Source organism: Postia placenta, assembly GCF_002117355.1.
Source record: "Postia placenta MAD-698-R-SB12 unplaced genomic scaffold POSPLAscaffold_1, whole genome shotgun sequence".
In the NCBI taxonomy this organism is placed as follows: domain Eukaryota; kingdom Fungi; phylum Basidiomycota; class Agaricomycetes; order Polyporales; family Adustoporiaceae; genus Rhodonia; species Rhodonia placenta.
Window position 1 is genome coordinate 533360 of NW_020169832.1, and position 18069 is coordinate 551428.

General features: G+C 54.1%; 4 protein-coding genes across 4 annotated transcripts; all 4 read right to left on the minus strand.

The window, feature by feature from the left end:
• Positions 1–117: 117 nt before the first annotated feature.
• Positions 118–1302, minus strand: POSPLADRAFT_1130704 (hypothetical protein; the record flags this gene model as incomplete). The annotated part of the gene is made up of 1 exon (XM_024483982.1): positions 118–1302. One exon carries the CDS (start codon positions 1300–1302, stop codon positions 118–120), a length of 1185 nt encoding a protein of 394 aa, XP_024343759.1.
• Positions 1303–4208: 2906 nt separating this feature from the next.
• POSPLADRAFT_1042258 (hypothetical protein) lies at positions 4209–7989 on the minus strand (the record flags this gene model as incomplete). The annotated part of the gene is made up of 17 exons (XM_024478073.1): positions 4209–4254; positions 4311–4416; positions 4471–4512; positions 4627–4699; positions 5340–5407; positions 5460–5561; positions 5615–6077; positions 6129–6295; positions 6347–6421; positions 6472–6562; positions 6613–6848; positions 6899–7079; positions 7129–7233; positions 7290–7498; positions 7553–7664; positions 7716–7796; positions 7855–7989. 17 exons carry the CDS (start codon positions 7987–7989, stop codon positions 4209–4211), a joined length of 2292 nt encoding a protein of 763 aa, XP_024343760.1.
• A 234-nt stretch (positions 7990–8223) lies between these two features.
• Positions 8224–13730, minus strand: POSPLADRAFT_1128132 (hypothetical protein; the record flags this gene model as incomplete). The annotated part of the gene is made up of 24 exons (XM_024483706.1): positions 8224–8403; positions 8459–8534; positions 8589–8719; positions 8773–8829; positions 8878–8891; positions 8951–9025; positions 9077–9191; positions 9243–9272; positions 9323–9474; positions 9530–9581; positions 9633–9875; positions 9930–9971; positions 10025–10180; positions 10229–10592; positions 10648–10668; positions 10727–11015; positions 11066–11224; positions 11273–11333; positions 11415–11527; positions 11577–12404; positions 12461–13151; positions 13216–13449; positions 13500–13597; positions 13649–13730. The coding sequence occupies 24 exons, from the start codon at positions 13728–13730 to the stop codon at positions 8224–8226; spliced, it is 4263 nt and encodes a 1420-aa protein (XP_024343761.1).
• Positions 13731–14112: 382 nt separating this feature from the next.
• POSPLADRAFT_1127006 (glycosyltransferase family 2 protein) lies at positions 14113–17791 on the minus strand (the record flags this gene model as incomplete). Its single annotated transcript, XM_024483579.1, has 23 exons — positions 14113–14182; positions 14238–14351; positions 14402–14659; positions 14710–14746; positions 14803–14817; positions 14871–15016; positions 15071–15201; positions 15255–15311; positions 15364–15453; positions 15507–15584; positions 15635–15763; positions 15819–15867; positions 15920–15992; positions 16048–16198; positions 16260–16295; positions 16356–16428; positions 16483–16522; positions 16576–16638; positions 16694–16740; positions 16791–16898; positions 16951–17021; positions 17076–17217; positions 17481–17791. The coding sequence occupies 23 exons, from the start codon at positions 17789–17791 to the stop codon at positions 14113–14115; spliced, it is 2289 nt and encodes a 762-aa protein (XP_024343762.1).
• Positions 17792–18069: the final 278 nt, after the last annotated feature.

Consider the following 18069-nt stretch of genomic DNA (forward strand, 5'->3'; position numbering starts at 1 on the left):
AGGCAAATATACACGAACGAATATAATACACAAAATGTACAACAAAACACAGAAATGTACAGCAGCAACGATGGCACAATAATACTACAACATCGAACATCAAGAATACAGAATATCCTACATGATAGCACATCCTTCTCTGTCATTACTCATGTCCATGACAACGGGCGAAGGCATCCCGGACGACCGTCGGCCACTGGGAGACCACCAGTGGGCGCGCCCCGCAGAGGCACCCGCGGAGTCCTCCATACTGCTGCTCGACACGTTTGCAGTGCGACGCGACGCCTTGCGCTTCTTGTCCCGCGCCGCGCGCACAGCGTCGACCGTCTGCCACGAGTAGAACGTCTTGAGCGCGACGCGCGCGGGATCGCACTCGTCCTGCCCGACGCCAAGCTCCTCCTCGTCGCGCGCGTCGAGGAAGCCGAGCCGCCGCACGTCGAACGCGCACCAGCCAATGCGCGGCCGCGTGCGGTCCGCGAGGTCCCGCACGGTCTGCTCGCCCACGCCGCGGCAGTCGACGGCGACGACCTGCGCGTCGAGAACGTGGCGCTCACGCGCGAGCCGCACGAACTCGCGCACGACGTGTCCCGACATGCGCGTGTTGTCTGCCTCGAAGCGGCGCAGACGCGGACAATACGCTATGAGATCAAGCATCGCCTGGGCTGTCACTTCCGACGCGTAGGAAATGACGAGGTGTTCTAGGGCGTGTCCTGGCTGTGGAGGGGGCGGGATGCGTGTCGGGCGTGCTGGTTCTTCGACCGGGTCCGGGGTGATAGCGAAGAGAGCATCGTCGGTGATCTCAGATGCATCCTCGAGGTCAAGCCGCCGAATATACGGCGTAGTGTTCAGCAGGCGCACGAGCCCACTGTCCCGTAACTCAGTGCCGATACCGGCCAGTTCGAGAAGTTCGAGCTTCGGGACAGCATGCGCGAGATGGGAGCACGCGTGGTCCGTCAACATGATGCACGATGACAGAGAGAGATGCCGCAAGCGCGTAACGCGCCGCCAGTACATCTCTGGGTCAGTCGGGTCGCGCCCCGCCTCGCGCGCAGTGAGCTGCACCGCTTCCACCGTAGCAGAGTCCGGCGCCGAGCAAGCCACGAAGGCCTCCACCCCCGAGTTGTGCAGGTCCCGCGCGTAGCTAAGGTCCAACACCTCCAAGTATGGTGCAGCCTTCCCGAGCACTCGCATCATGTCGTCGCTGACACGCCGTAGTCCACAGAGTCGCAGTTCCTTAAGTGCAAGCGGCTCCTTGCGGGCTAGTGCAGCGGTTGCAAGGAAATAGATGCCGTCCCCGGTCATATTCCTGCACCTGCTCAGATCAAGGGAGACGATTTGAGGACAGAACTCTGCAAGAACGTCGCAGGTGGTGTTTGTGACAGCAGTCAGGCCCTTGAGACACAGAGAGCGCAAGGAGGGCGAACGTCTAAGGAGGTAGTGCACGGAATGTGTAGTGAGTGCTGAGCAGCCGTGCAGATTGATACTTGTGAGATGCGTATTGGCGAGACCGTCGCCAGGCACAGGCGCAACGCAGAGATTTGGTGTGGTTTCTAGGAGTGTCTCGGCAGAAAGATCAGCATGCCCGGTGAAGTCAATATGTCTAATGAAGCTGCCCGCGACTTCGGAGAGCTGCACCAGCACGGCTGGTGGTACCATGGGGAATGAGCGGAGATCCAGCTTCGCCCACAACTGGCCGTCGAAGACCAGCGTTCGCCAGGACTTGGACACCTGCAATGACGGACTGTCATTGGACCTGCCCCCATGAAGCATGGTATATACCCACCCTGCTAAGCTTGAACAGCTCTCGCACACCCCTGTCCCGGCCAACCCATCTATTCTTTGACGATGTAGCCTTGCGCAGGTTCCACTTGCCGTCTCGGACCTGCCTATCATGATCGGCCTCATGGAGCTCAACGAGGGAAACAAAGACATGCAGCTTGAGCTCTTCTGGCAACTTCTCGTCGAAACGATTAGGAGTAGGAAGGAGGATGGGGCTGAAGATGTCAGCAGTACTGATTACAGGTACAAGGTCGAGGGTCGTCGGAAGGGGAAGAGGAGATGAATAGGAGCGGCCCTTAGTCCGGAGCAAAGTATTGTCAGACGGACGACCGACGACGTAAAAGGAGGGTTGTTCCGGTAGCTTGTCGAGTTTGAAATCAATGTCGAGAACAGGAATGGCTACAGAACTCGTCCGCGGCTTATTATCGCATGTCCACGGAGTGAAGCAACTCGCCTGCCCGATCTCCGCGCATCCGGGCACGTCCTGGTCAACGACTACGTCCGCAGAAGGGGTTGTGGGGCTGTCTGGCACATCACGCTTCTTGAAGAGCAGCTTGCGAGCGAGATTCCCCGGAGCCTTCGCATCCACGGGCTTCGCTTTCGGCTTCGTGAGAGACATTGCGGAGATCGAGCGTCGCGAATGTACGGAGAGGTTGGACATCGATCGTCGGCGTGAGGGGATGCGTGCGATCGTGATAGAATCCTCGGCTGGCACGGGGAAGGCACTTATGTGCTCTTCCGAAGCTGCGCTCCCGCCCGGGCTGGGCTGAGGATCCTGGACAGAGCCAAATCCCGAGTTGTACGATGAAGGTCCAGGAACCGATGTCGATATGTCGAATACCGGCCAATCAGAGCTTTCATAATTTAGCTCGGTGGTGACGAAGGATAATGGAGGCAAGGTGGGAGGCAACTCGCGACCCTTGCCCTTGCCCTGCATCTGCACGGCATCTGAGCCTGCTGAAGGTTCATCTAGATCTGCATCCTGATGTTGTATGGAGTCGGTCATCGGCGTTCCGGTTGGCTGGTGGTCATGGAGTGAAGGGACAGAAGGGAATGAGTGCAGGGCGGGGTCGTGTGCAACTGTACCGAGAGACATAGAGAAGAGGTCGTCCTCGGGCGAACCGACGTCGAGTACTTCTCGAGATGTGATATCCACCGGCCTGGAGATACCTTTGCCCTTCGCGTCGGTCATCGTCGCATGCTCCATTGTGCTGGACGAGCGAACAGAGAAAGTCAAAGACGGACCAGATGGTGGATTTAAAGCGGATAACTGGGCGGAGAGGACTGCAATGCACGAGGGGGAGGATGGCAGGGTCCTCGCCTGGTCCTCGAGGTGATCGCGAGCCTCTGCGTCTTCATAAGAGTCGAACTGAAAGAGGGGCTCATGCTCCCGGTTATCGATGTCGTGCATGCGGCTCATGGCGAGAGCCTGCAGGTCTAAGTGCGGGCGCGAAGCGTGATAACAGATACAGTACTAGATAGAAAGCTGATTGCGATGAGAAAGCAGAGGATTAGAGCGAGAAAGGAGGCCTCGGGACGAGAGCTGGGACGGCGCCGAGCAGCATGAGCGCAGGATGGAGACGACTCGGAACGGAGTCGGGAGTCATGCGCCCAGAGCTCCCTCGATCGGAGTCAGGTTATCTTATCACAACTTAGATGTTCGCAGCCCACTGGGGTCCCCGTGATGCGCGCGACTGAATGTGTTTTTACTGAGGCAAGCTCAACGAGGCGAGCCAAGGTTCGGTGGGCAACAGCGTAGTGTGAGGGTGGTGAATAAGTACGCACAGTAGCTGGTGAGGGGTGCACGAGGACTGGGGAAGAGAGAAAAACTCTGTGCTGTGTCGATTTCCCTGGTATTTTTATGGCATTAGTGGCAGGCTAAGGATCCACGAGATGAATGAATTATAACTATACCAGAGAACCTCTGGCAGGAGTCAAGGGTGAATCACTGTATCAGAAACGGAAATATTGATGCCATAAATGGTACCACGCGAAGATGGACCCCAGAACCAACGGGCGCTTGTACCGATCAGTGACGCATGTCGGTGCTGGCCTGTCTCGGAAGCTGTTGTCTCGGCCACTTCCTTGGGATGTGCTGCGAGCTGGCGAAACACACAATGCGCAGTGGGGACAATATCACAATATCAGTAACGTAACATACATGGGACGCCCTATGGTAAGCAGTCGGAGAGCGCGCTGGACACGACCGGGTGACGCAAAGAAGCATTACGGGGTGGAGAAGTGTAGATGAAGGGGGCCAAGAGGATTACACGGCGAGCAGAACATACACCTGTCATCATGTCGAGCTGCGCAGGAGGGAACGGTTACGACGGTCACCGAGAGCAAGCCGGGCATGTTCGACAGGCTGCACACACCCCATGTCTCACCGCCACAACGACAGGCGAGGCTGGAGTGAGCACGGCGGTGGCTTACTTCTCTTTCTGCTTGTTCCAGTTCTCGATGACCTGTTTGAACCTGCGCCGCAACGCCGTCGGCATGAGCCCGTGGTGAGAGTGTCTGTGGCCACGCACCTCTCCTTATGTGGCAAGTCCGGGTCCTGTTCCTTCAACCGCGCGACCTCAGTCTGCATGAATTTGTTGAACCCGGTGAGTTTCTTCTTCCCTCCGGTGGATTTCTCTGCAGCACATCCGCTTAGTCACGAAAACACAATATCAACGAGGAGCAACTCACTGCGCTTGGCAGCGGCGGACCGCTTCGCAGTGTCGTTGTTGGCTGTGACGACCATGACTGCGGGAGCCACACGACTGTTGAGCGCACAGCGGGGGAGGCTCGACGCTGCAGCACTCACCGACAATTTCAGTGTGCAGGGGGCGGGCGTCCGGGTACTCTCGGGGGGGTGCGCAAAAATCTGGAGGAGGGGAGGGGGGAAGAAGGGAAGATACGTTGTGGCATGGGGGGGCTTAAGTATAGTGGCCCAGAAAATGCGGTGACAGGGTTAGTATTGTTGGGCACGCTTCGCGATGTCGCCCACCCCCAGCCACTCCGCGCGTCCTCCGTCGCTTCTTTCGAACGCGGAGCCCAGATGCAGCTGCTCACGTTCCCCTCCTGATGTCGCCCCCTGCGCGCCCGGGTGCCGCCCCTTGGCACCTGATTTCAGCCGGCTGTCCTCGTGGGGCGGGGTGCTGGCCATCGTCGAGCTGCATGAGCAGCTCTCGACTGTCCCGAGGCCTCGCTGGGCGTGTGCGTTACACAGAGTGCGCAGTTAGCGTTCATTAGCATTAGCTCTGCGATGCGGTGTATCGCGCGAAGATCCATGCCCCGAGGTGTGCACGGGGTCCTGATCGTCATGCCGCTGCTGCAAAGGAGGTCGCGTCACTGCTGGTCAGCGGTTCGCTCGCCAGCCTAGCCCTCTTATACCAACACTAGCCCCCTCGCCGGTGAGAATTACCGGCGATCTGCGTACCATCCATTTGGCCTCCACATACATATATAGCCGGCGGGTTACACCCTCTCACGTAGCATAGAGCCTGTACGTCACCACACAGCGACGCCCCTCACGACAAACCAGCATCTTTCGACAACGCCCCCGCCTGCTCGACGCCCGCAATGCTCTCAACCAGGCTCGCCCCGCTCACAATGCCCGTGGTCGCAATCAAGAATTTCCGACCTGGCTGACATCAGCCACTGTACCTGTTAGACACGCGCAAAGTTATGCTTACCTCGGCTTTGCCGGCCAACCCATCTGAGCGCTGCAATTTCCGTGTATGTGCAGCCGCCCAAGAAGAAAACCGCCGTGGTGGTGGGCTGTTCCCTCTGCATGACTGCACATCGCTGTCAAATGGGGTCCTCGTGGCTGGAAGCATGCATCACTCACTTGACGAAGGACCAGATGCCCCAGCCAATGCTGTCGGCACAATATCCACCGTTGCCCCTGGAATGCTGGCTACCGCGTCCTCGAAGCCCTTCCACCCCACAATTGGGTGTGCTTGCACGACGGACGAGCCTTTTGCCTTGCTCGCGGCACTGCCATCCTTTGCCTTCTTGTCCTTCTCCGACGCAGGATTGCTTAGAATTCCGCTCTTTTGCGCAACGCACTGCACAAGCCGCACGCTGATGGGCGCATACCCGGAGTACACGTAGCTGATGTCGTTCTCAATATCATCCACGTTGTCGGGGTCCTCGATCAGCAGGCGGAGCGACTTGCGGAGCGAATTGTAGGGATATTTCGACGCGGCAACAGAAGCGGGCGTCGAGGCCGGGAGAGGATTCGGAAGTAGAACATTCAAAGGTGGCGCAGATAAAGAGAGAAGCAGAGGAAGAAGGCTATAGCCATATGCCTGGGACATATTATCAGGCACAGACTACCAAAATATGGAAGAGCAACTGACTTGTAGAATCTCCCGCTTCAGAGCCTCGAGGGTTTTACTCCTGATGCCCCCGTTGATAATACTTGTCAGACAAAGCAGCCGAACGACCATCTGCATGTCAGCTCCCTGAGCAATCATCTCTTCAATGGCGGCCAGCTGTGCCGGTATGTCGTAAGAAGCGAGGAGGTCTAAATAGAACGATTAATACTATCTCCGCACTGAGGTTGAAGTAGACTCGCTTTGCTGTATCTCCAGAGACTTGTTGAACTCATCTGTCCTTGTCAATGGAACCAGCAACTCGGACAGGCCGGTGTCTGCATTCGATCAGTCTACGGCACACGACCCCCGGAGTGATGGCACTCACGCAGCCGCAGCGCCTGGTGTTCAGACTGCAGTCCTCCGAGCTTACCCACAAAGTCCCGCAGCTGTGCGACCGTCTTCGCTTGATGCCTGAGCTGTTTCGGGCATGAGCGCGAAGCCGCAACAACGCCGTACACACCCTGACCTTGTAGTCATCGTCGAGCCGCCGCGCGACTTGGTTCAGCTTCCGGCCCACAGACGAGAAGTTGAGGTCGCGCAGCTCGCCTAAAAGCGGGTCGGTCGTCGGCGAGAGGTGATGCTTCTTCCGCTTCTCTTTCGTCAGCGACGAAGCGGGTGCGGCGGTGCTCGACGACGCTTCCGTATTCTCCTGACCGGGAACAGCGGGCGCAGCAAGCAGCGACACCGGCACCTCGACGTGGGCTGGCGTACAATGAGAACATAGAACTAGCAGCCACGTGTGAGAGACGTACAATGGCGGATACCGATCATCTCGTCGATGAGGCCCTTATAAGTGAGCTGTGTCAGTAAGGGTGTGATCATGTCGACTCCTCGGTCAATGATGATCAACGAGTCGAATGGCGCATTAGGTACGCCAGAGCTGCTTTCCGAGCCGGATTGAGGTGGATGCCGGGTCAACAGCGTGGCTAATTTCTAATACTTTGTCGTTCAGCAGCACCACGACGACAGGAGTCGCGCTTACCTGAGCAAAGTCGCCCTTCCCCAGCACGCGAGGGAACGGCCCATACAGTCTCTGGAGCGTCATGAGCGCCTGCATGGAGTTGTAGATGACTGTCTCGTCGCCATCCTGTGGGCCTTGTGAATCAGAGGGTACAGTCTTCACGGACCATGAGGTATACGCACCGTATACAACTCCTTGAATGCGCTCTCGTTCTCCAAAGATACAATGTCTTCTGCTACAGGGATGAACTGCAGATTGTACGAGGATATAGTGATGTCTCCGAGTACACCCTCCTCCTCAAGTATCCGAGAGACAAGGGTCGAGATTCTGGGGACCAAAAGCAAGGTATAGGTGTGTTTACTGGGTTCCCGCGCAAGCCTCTTCAGTTGATCTGCATGCAGACCATTGAGTGAGGACCGACGGCACTGACGCCATGAGCACTGACCAGCAATGATCTTGATCCACTTCACGAGAGGCCGGCATAGATATATGATGTTCGTCGTGGTAGCGGACAGCGGACCTGATTCAAGCCAGAACATCTTGTCCACACCATGGTGCTAATACCCATGGTTTCAGCATTGTGAAGTACACGAGAGCGGTTCACGTACCTTGAGAAGCGCCACCTCCGTGACGAGCCCCAGAGGACCTGCAAGAGAGGGATCTAACACCAGTGTCTTTGCACCGTTCACCTGGCATCGCAGCATTCGTGAGACCAGCGCGCGCGTGTGCACGGCCCTATGTACATACTGAATTCAGGGCATCCACCAGGCCTTTCCTCGCGAGCTCCTTTAAAGCCGAGACATCCAAGGCTGGTTCGGCTTCGCCGTTCGACTTTGAGTGGTTTGAATGGTCATGAGAGGTCGACGTAGAGGAGGTAGCCATAGCCGCCACCGGCGAACGGTCGTGACGCGATGGTCAACGCGTCGCGTGAGGCGCGTCACGATCGGTCGCGCGCCATTGGCGAGGCTATTACACGCGTCTATCTTCGCTCGTATACCCAAATATTTGTTGGTAGGCATCCGATTGAGATGTTGATATAATGTACAGTGGTTCGTGTAGACGATCAGTGCAGGCATTCATGAGTCCGCGAAACACTCCAATGTCCGATATAATCAATTATATAGAGTTCCGGCGGGCACTCTTCCCCCTCGTCTTGCCCGCTGCAGAGGCTTTGATATCCCCAACGTACGCCGAGGGAAGTCTGCCTTCCTCGTCCCACTTCTCCAGAAAGTTTCTTGCCGCCTCGTATCCTTTCTTCTGGATTTCCTCGAATTTGCCAAATTGCAAGGTGCCGAACTGTTAAACCGTTCAGCACCCATCGCCGGAGAAGCGCAGCGAGATGTCAACCTACCTCTTGAACAGGCATTCCCATGTACAGAGTACCAGGAGCAACTTTGGCCTCCTCCAGAGTCTTCACGCTCGAAACACTAGACGATCATGAGCATGATAGGCCGAAAGCCACAGTAGCAAAAGTTTCTTACTAGGCAAGCCGGCTTTGCAGTTCTGTAATAGCTGGAATACTCCTGGCATTGGAGAAGGGATTCCAGCGATTGATTAGGAGCCACCATCCTGAGACCGAGTCTCCAAAATTCCGAGGCGAGTTATCGTCAATCTGTCAAGCAATTGTAAGAGTCAGCTACTTGTATGGTGGACGCTATAACTCACGGAGCCGACGTCGGATGCAATGACGGCACTAGCTCCCATGGCCATCATAGTAGAGACCTAGGATGGGTGAGTTGCAAGCATGGTGTGGGCAACGGAGAGACGTACTGGTAGATTGTCAACTGCGCAGATGACAAATTAGTTTTCAGCTTCTTGGATTTCTGATAAACAGTCCGCCTACTATAACCGCCGTCCACAAGCATGTTACCGTTGTCGCAAAGCGGTGGAAGCAATCCAACAAGAGTCATCGATCCACCTACCATCATTTTTAGATTGAGAGCCTGCAGTATCGCCCACGGCCACTTACGAATGAACCTCCAAGCGAAGCCTGTCTCGTGGATCTCCATCCGAGACGTATTGATATTTGTCGTATTACAAAAGTATGGGAGCCACATGTCCTCGATATGAAGGTCATAGAAGGCCTGTGGGAGGCGTTACACTTTCAAAAGCGACGAATCAGTCATATTCCGTACCTTGTATATCGAGCGATTAAATTCGTGTCCCTACAGAGAATGATTGGTGAGTGAACGGACACAGCTTGAAATGAACACACTGTAGTGTAAGCCACGATCGGGTACGTCACATCAGACAACATTCTCCAAATGTTGCCCATCCGGCCGCTGAATTGCTTGGTACGGCCGGCACTTGAGATTACATCACCCTCTCGGGCGTACAGACCTCCGACAAATGCACCCATGCTTGTTCCTATCCGAAAGGGATGTGAATTTCGCATCAAATATAGCGGTAAAATAGTGCATACCGCCTATGATGTCGATCGGAATCCCATAGTCTTCCAGAGCCTGCAAAACACCCTATGCTTCGGTGTTAGTATACCACGAATGCGCCCATGAAGGCAGCCCCACAAGATGTGATATTCCTCGAGCGCCACCTCCTCCAAGTACAATCCCGATAGACTTGCCACAGATCTTCCGGGCTAGCCGTGCGAAATCACTAGAATGTGGATCACGTTGTGGGCGAGGCTCGGTGGCACCGCCACGATACTTCCTAATCTCGCTCTGGACTCTGTCCTTGAGATTCCTCAAGGCCGTCACGGCTGCCGGATCTTGTGGTACAGCGACTGCTCGTGGCACCGCGGCCACTAACCCCTTTGGGATCAATGTCAGAGGGGACACCGTACTGGGAATGGCACTAGCGCCTACAGGAAGTTCGACGTGAATGTGACGATGCACCCATGGACGGTTCTGCAATAAGATAGGTAAGTAGGATATTTCCTTAGCAATAAAATAGACTCGACTTTGAGCCATTCGCGCGTAGACCCGGGTACTACGGAGCGATCGGGATGTAAGAGAACAAGCTCCTTCCGGGCTGTGGTCTTCAAAGAAAGCAGGAGTCGTTCGTACTCCCCAATTGTCGGATCGTCTCCCATGCCGACAACCATGACACAATCTGCCTGTCAAATCCTGAGCATGACGTGGCCCGCCTCAAATGTGCAACATACCTGTCGAATGCATGTCTGTGTCCAGGAGCTGCTTACCGCCGAGTCCGCCACGTATAGCACAATTCTGTACTTCTGCTCCTGTTCCGCCAACCAACCAGCCGCCTTGAGCTTTCCCATACGAGTGAATGCATGCCGACCCAGATGGTTTGAAATGGACGCTTGATTGAGAAAAGAGGTTGGAGCACCTATGCCCTCGAGCGCCGAATGTAGCTTGCGTGCAAATGCATCTATGGGAACATTCCGCGATACCGGCAGCACCGCGACTGTTTTCAAGTTCGTGTTGCTGCGAGATAGCTCCGTTGGGAGTTTTCTTGTAGATGAGTCGATCTCCGTCCTGACCCGGGATGCAATCATCTGCAGAATTCTGACCAGGCCTGGTCAGGCGTACGTAGACCGTGGTCGTTTGTATAACTACTTACTGAGCAGTTGTTCTCGGATTCCTGTTGAGTAACCCAATTGATCAGTTGTCAATCAAAGTACGATGCAAGAATAGCCTACCGGGAAGAGATAGCGTTGAACAAAGTTCGAGGCATCCTGATCAGCTCAGTGTCACGGATAGCGTGCAAAGTATTTCTACGGGGCGATCCAGTTATGACCTCAAGCTCTCCCACAGTGTCGCCCTGGCCGTATTCGCCAACAATACTGATGCCACCGTCCACTTTGTCCATGATAGCCCGCAGACGTCCGTTGATGACTATGTAGAAGCTGTCACTGGCATCGTCCGGACGCCAGAGCACTTGACCCGCATTGACTTGTACCCAGTCCAAGGATCCGTCAATGTGTAAGACTGTTAAATAGTGAGAGGGTTACATAAGAGGTCCGTGTGTCAATGCATACCGATAGGTGATAGCAATGATATCAATCGTTTGGCAAGCGTAAGCAATACAATCGGTCGCTTCTCTAAGAGACGGTCGAGCGCCGGGGATGGGAGGAATCCGACATAGGTATCCGTCTTGGCCACAATATCGACATAAGAGGCGATCTGACAGAGAGAGGCTGATGAACGTTACTTTGATGTGCCCCTCCTGCGGCTCACGGACTCACATAAGTAGCCGGCGATGCCACCTGGTCGGACGGTAAACAGTGGTTTTTGCGTGTGTTCTGCCTTGTCGCGAGGAGGGTATTGTCTAGGTTCGTCGAAGCTATCCGATCGGCCGTGAGTTGGTAATGGAGTATTGCCGCCCACAAATGGTGATTCATCGGCATCATTGAGTGGGGGAGGTTTCGGTCTTGTCTCCTCAGCCTTCCCCTCGGAAGGAAGTAAGATGTCGAGGAAACCATCGATGACATAGAAGAGGCCTGAAATTGTTCATCAGAGTCATCGTAACTGACTGGTGAACGAGTATACCTGTATTCCTCTCGCCCGCTCTTGCGAGAATAGAGCCAGCAGGGAAGAAGAGGATTTCAACCTCGTTATCCAAACCACTCATATAACCGTCGTTGGCGACAGACGAGGCAGTTACGCTTGACGCGCCATCGTCGCCCATCTCCAGCAATGATAGAGAACCGAAAGAGGACCTGAACAGGTCAGGGCGCGATTCACTGGGAGGGATACCTGGAGATGCTTCTACAGACTCGTCTCCACTGATTGGCGGCTGTATCAGACCGATCGACTTAGCAATACACGACATGACCTCCTCGCGAAGATCGAAGTCATCAGAGGGTATTCGTCTCGCGCCGCGGAGGTCTTCGGGCACCTTAGCTGGCGAGGAATCTTGTCGCTGTGCAGCTGGCCGTGTCCCGTAAACAGTGCTGACAGATCGAACGACAGGCCTTGCAATATTTCCGGTATGGGCTGTGGAGGTGTGTAGATCACCGGCCTGCACTGTCTGACGAGGTGTCTGCCCTTTGAACGGCGTGGCGGGAGATGCGTACATGGCTTTCGGGCTATCTGTAAGCTTCCCCTTCGATCGACTTCCCAAGAACGTGGTTTTCTGTGGGTTCTGTGTCGACGTATTCACGCTAAAATAGTCACTGTCAGTGTCGGAGTCGCTGGCAAGCCCAACGCCATCAAATCGTTGCCGAAGATGCTTCAGCCCGCTCTCGTAGAAAGCCGGTGGTAACGGATGACAGGCAATATCATTGATTGCCTTCTCTGTGCGGAGGACTTCCGTGGTCAAGCCGAGATAGTTGTGAGCAGCGTTGAAAGTTACTCGAGAAAACCGAGTTAGAATCACTTAGCATAATGTCAGCCAGCGTACCCATGACATACTTATCACATCGATCACACACCTTGAACGATGTGCGCAGTCGCCTTTGGGAATTTTTTTGTGAGTCTGCGGAATGCTTCGGCGGGAATCACGGCAAGACTGCTATCTTCAGTAGCCCTAGCGACGACGCTGTAGTGGTGTTCTGGTTCCGTGGATATACTAGCGTTAGGCTGGCTGAGAGACGCAATCCCAGATGAGAAGCTCCTCGGAAAAGGCCTGTCGCGTGAGAAAGATCGGCCCCTAGGAGAAGTCACATCCTCTTGGTGAACAGTGGATCCAGAAGAAGAGACAGAAGGTCGACGCCCAGTAGACCTTGCCGATGGTAGATCAAGAGACGAGACGTCTGAGTCTGAACGCCGTGTGCGAGTTCGCAATGGGGTTTGCATAGAAGAAGGTATCTGGACTGAGTCAATATCACTAGATCTGTCGCCATCCTGCCAACTAAGCTTGACGTTCTCCGTGAAGAGGCTAAGGATTGTAAAAAGACTGGATAACATCCCTCCTGTTCCGACTTGGTTCAGTAGTTGATAACCGTTCATATCATCGTCGTCCAATGCGCCACTCTCGTTCTCCCGCGTAGGCTGCCCTGTCTGGGCATATACTTGGACCGTGCCTTCAATAACACAGTAGAAACTTTTGTCTTCATCCAGCGACAGAGTATCACCAGCGATGAGCCTTCTTGTTTGTAAATGTCTTGCCAGCTCGTGGAACACCTATCATGATCAGTACAGAGCCTTAGCCGTCCTAACGGATATCCTGTAAACGACCGAGACATACGGGCTTCTCGAGGAATCCAAACACCCTGATTGCTTGGAGGAATTCATCCAGATAGTTATGGAGAGCAGGCATTTGCTCCGGGGTATTGACGTCGGGATTTAACTCCTGGGCATCTGCCTTTGGCAGCGGTGGCTCTTTAAGTTTGGTGTAGACATTCAGGTAGCGGAACTTGATCCAATAATTAACAGCAACGGCAAAAAGTCCGAAAATGATAGCAAAAGACCAGAAATTGAGCTATGGGGGCGTCAGAACTGTAGTGGCGACACAGGAAGCAGATTCCGCACCGTAAGTGTCATTGAATAGGATAATGCAGCATAGATCCATGTCGGAAGAGTGATCGTTGCAAACGCTACAAGTGCTTTTGCCCATGAGAGAAGATATACTGGTCTCCTTTCAGGAAAGTGCTTTGCTAAAAATAAATGTACGAACGTACATATCATCCAGAAGAACGCCGAAAGCAGCATGAACACCGGATGCCGGTTGTATTCTGCCGCAGAGGCATCTGGCACCTCCATCTTGACAAGCCTACAAGTCCGAGTAAGTTTGAAAACCGCAGACTGAGGCTGGAGGACGTCGCTAAAGCTTGAGGTTCATGGCATCCGCACCGACAGACATGCGCTCGATCAAGCGACGTGACAAGCGCCCAATATCGTTACACGCGTTTTAGCACGTGCAACGCGACACGATACACCGTCTCATTATATTATTTGGCGTAGTACATTCAAAGGCCAAGGAGATGCATATACATGAGCAGCCAAGAAATCCGAACAAAGGGTATCTACAGAAGTACAGAAGTACCGAACACATCCGCCCTGGACCATCTAACGAACAAGCGAAGATACAACCCCAAGTCAGATAGGACAGAATACAAGTATTTGGGCGGCCAATCTCATTCACTCAAAAGCCGAATAGCCGGAAGATGAGGTACAGAGTCGAGCAGACGAAGCGAATAGCAGATAGGCCAGCACTGAGCGAGCACAATGTGATGAGACATTCACGCGAAGCAGAGACAGACCACTCACAGGCAAATAAATAAGAAGCTGAGGTATGGATTGAATGTGCCGCCGCTTGAAGTTGCGACATGCTCCTCGATCCAGGTGGTGAACAAACTGGAGGTGAAAACCAAGATCATGACCCTGGTGTGTGGTTTTAGAAGCCGTCTCTGCAAAGTCTCGGGGATACGCACATGTTGGTCCCAACCCAAGCGAGGACCACGTTGGTCCTGCTGTTGCGATCGTGGTCTGCCTGCTTCGTGGCTGCGTCACGATGTTCTTTTTCTTCAGCAGGTTTGACTGAAAGGGCATAGCGAGAGGCATTCCAGAGCTGGTCGACGTCTTCGCGTGCGGTAGGCACTTCGACTTCTAGAACTTCCTTGCCATCTTTCCCTTGCACTTTCTTCGCGCCACCAAGGTCCTTTGCGGATCCGTTATCACCCTTTGTTCCCCTAATTCCCAGTTTAAGTTCCACGTCACATTCGGACTAAAACCCACTAACCATGTAACGTCATGCAAGTTGCACATGGCGTACATCACTAGAAAACGCTCATGAGGTATTGACTTGAAGAAAGAGAAACTGGGCTCGACTTACTCAGGATGTTGACGTCTGAAGGACAATGTAAGCAATCTATCTATGGAGATGAGACGGTAAAAACTTACAGCTAGGAAGCAGGAACATGTACTGGAGGAACGAGGTGAACATGTGCCAGGGCTCGAGGTGAATGAACGAGGCGAAGAAGTAGAGACCATAAGTAGCTGCCAGAGATATGACAATGTCACGGAAGGTGGAGTTGGTCTTGACAAGCCTTGGGTAAGTCTTGTCAGCGACATGGCAACAACCACATTGGATGAAGACCTACTCGGGGAAGTCCTCCCAGCCTGCAACGGTGTGGGGAACGGCAAGGTAGACGGTGTAGCCGGCGCACCACAATGTGATACAATTACAGAAACCGAAGAGTACTATGCAAATGCAGTAGATCCATTTGGAACCCTTCGCGCCAATTAGTCGTGCTGGATTGCAAGCTCAGGAACGAGAAGTCGCACCTGCGGACGGTTTCCTAGAGAACACACGGTGACCACAAAGAGGAGTGCAATATACAGCTGCAAGACGCTGTTAGTATATTACGACAAGCCAAGTTGTTAACGAACGTACCTTCAGGAACACCTCGAACACATCCTTGCCAGCTCCCTTGCTGAGGAAGTTAAATGCATCTTGGGAGCCGGTTGTCGCGGAAGAAACCAGCTAAGATTGACGATGGTTCATAATCCGCTTATCACATCTACGAGGGGACGTACGAAGAAGAAGGCCAAATAGAAGTTTGCCAAAGATGTCCAGGTGAACATGAGCTGCACAGCGTTGTAGATGAACTCAAACTGTAGGGTGACGTCAGCACGCCGTTACAATTATGGTAAGCAGCACAGACCTGCAGCAGCAGCATCCGGAAAGGATTCTGTCCAGACGTCCAGATCCTCCAAAAGAATACAGTAGAGTGGATGGTCGCGAAGAGAGAGCCATTCAACCAGCGCCGGCGCTGCGAGATGAACTCAGGGACCTGCACGATTGGTCAACACCAGCATCTCTGCGCGAGGGTTCGCGGCCGTTCTCACAGTAGTAGGGACATCAGTCGACGCTTTGGCACTCTTGACGTATTTGAGACTGGGAGGATCGTCAGAATTTGTCTGATTGAGACACGGCGCATATGACGTACACCCAGCCTTCTCGCTTCTTCGTGACGATTTCGAAGCACAAGATACGATCCTCGGCAAGGTACATGTTCCTCTCTGAGTTGGTGGACGCTGGTTAGGACACAGTCACGAGAACAGCGCGCAAGCCTACCGAACAGCCCTGCACCGCTGCTACCTCCATGCATTGTCTCGCCCTTGAAGTACGAAGCAAGAGGACCCTTTCCATCAGGACCGTTCTGCAACGCTTTGTACCTGTACGCGCTGAAGGCTCCAGGCAACACACTGATGTATCCAAAGATGCTCTACATTCAGAGGTTTACATTTCCGTAAGATCTTCAGGATTCGCCAGGACATGGAACCTACCTCTAGGGGCTTGTCGAGGATATTTGACATCTTATACTGTATGTCCACGAGGGAGATTAGCGGTACAATTCTCGTCCCACGACGTAGTGAACATACCTCGAAGTTCTGCGAAGCCGCTAGAGGACTCTTAAAGATCTGCCAGCATGCTTTGCCAGTGTCGACGCAGATCCTGATGAAGGCGTTTAGCAGGGACACGACATAGAATGCAAATCAGGGTACGCACTCGCCACACGCCCCGCCGACGTTCGAATGTCTGTCGAAACCTGTGACATCGCGTCAATTGCGTCACTCTGCCCCACATGCCGTTCCAACTCACATTTCCACAGGTCGTAGATGGAGGTGCCTGTGGGTTTGGTTCCGACATCAAGAAGGACGCAGACTATGCGCTCAGCGCGTGAGTTCCGCGGCATCTGGAAAGAAAACATATAATATACCATGGGGACGAACAAGCGGGCCAAATGCGTTGAAGAACCACCGGTGACTGTAGTCGAATCAATAATGATGACTACCGGTATATACGAAGCGGAATACCTGTTGAGCTTCTTCTTGTTCTGCTCCTTCAAGCAGAAGATGATCTGAACAGGGCAAGCGCTCTTGGAAATCTCCCCCTTATCCGAAACGACGACGTTTGAAGTGAACCTAGATAGCAGACATGAGCCAGATGGACAATTGATAATCAGGCACGACTGACTCGAAAATGTGCGCAGTCACATCTTTACCTCCAATCGTGTCCTTGGCGACACCCTCTTGGTAGCAACCCATCTGGGAGATATCATCGTGAGGCGCGTTTCACCATAACATACGCGTGATACTCACCAGAGTCAAGACTTGCAGGGTGCGCTTGTTGACTTTGTTACGACCGTCAGATACCACACAGACCACTACCTTCTGCCAGCCGTTCGGGCCCCACATCTTTGATCGGCTACGGGAGCATAGATGTGCGATATTCTTGATGACGCTGTAGTGCAAACTGCTTTCAGCACACGTTGATGCGAATGCAGCTCGAGAGGTCGGAACCGAATGGCATTCAGCAAGCCCCGACGGCCCATTTGCCGTAGAGTGTCCTAGGTCTTTGTCGGGGATACATCACCGCGACCAAGCCCCAGTACCATGCGGCGGCCCTCACTGCAAGCACAGGCCAGCAGCGGAAGGTGTCACGGTGGCTGTGCATTATCCGGATCCGGCCTATCGAGCCATGGTACCACAGAAGATGTTACGCACGCGTTCATAGTGCGGACGAACAACACTTCGTCCTCATTGTACATAGTCATAACAATAAATAGCTCGGTATGGCGGTTGAGCAGGTACGGGCGCAAGGAATACTTGTTGCGCATGAAATCGTCCGGGTCGCATGTCGCGGCGGTGTAGCGCAGCTTGGTCATCTCATCGATGTGTTCCATGCCCTTGGGGACAATGAACGAAGGTGCCTGCATGTCCAGCACCAGGTTGCCCTGCTGCAGCTCGACCTGCTTGACCGCGCGCTGCTTGAGCAGCTTCTCGCGCGCGTCCGACCATCCGATACCAGGCCGCATCTGCTGCATCGGCGGGTAGTTCAGCGGGTGCTGCTGGTACGGTAGCGGCGGTACGGGGGGCGCGTTGTGCAGGGAGACTTGGCTCATCTCGTAGCCCGTGTTGAGGTGGGCCTGGGAGCCGGCGTAGCTGGATTGATACGACTTGGTGGACTTGGCGTCCCACTGGGAATGAGCATCGTATTCCTGCTTGGGGTAGTTGTTGTAGCCGGGCGAGGCATAGTGCTGCTGCGGGGGCGCAGGAGGGTAGTCTGGCGTGAGGCTGGTAGTGCTCGTGGGAG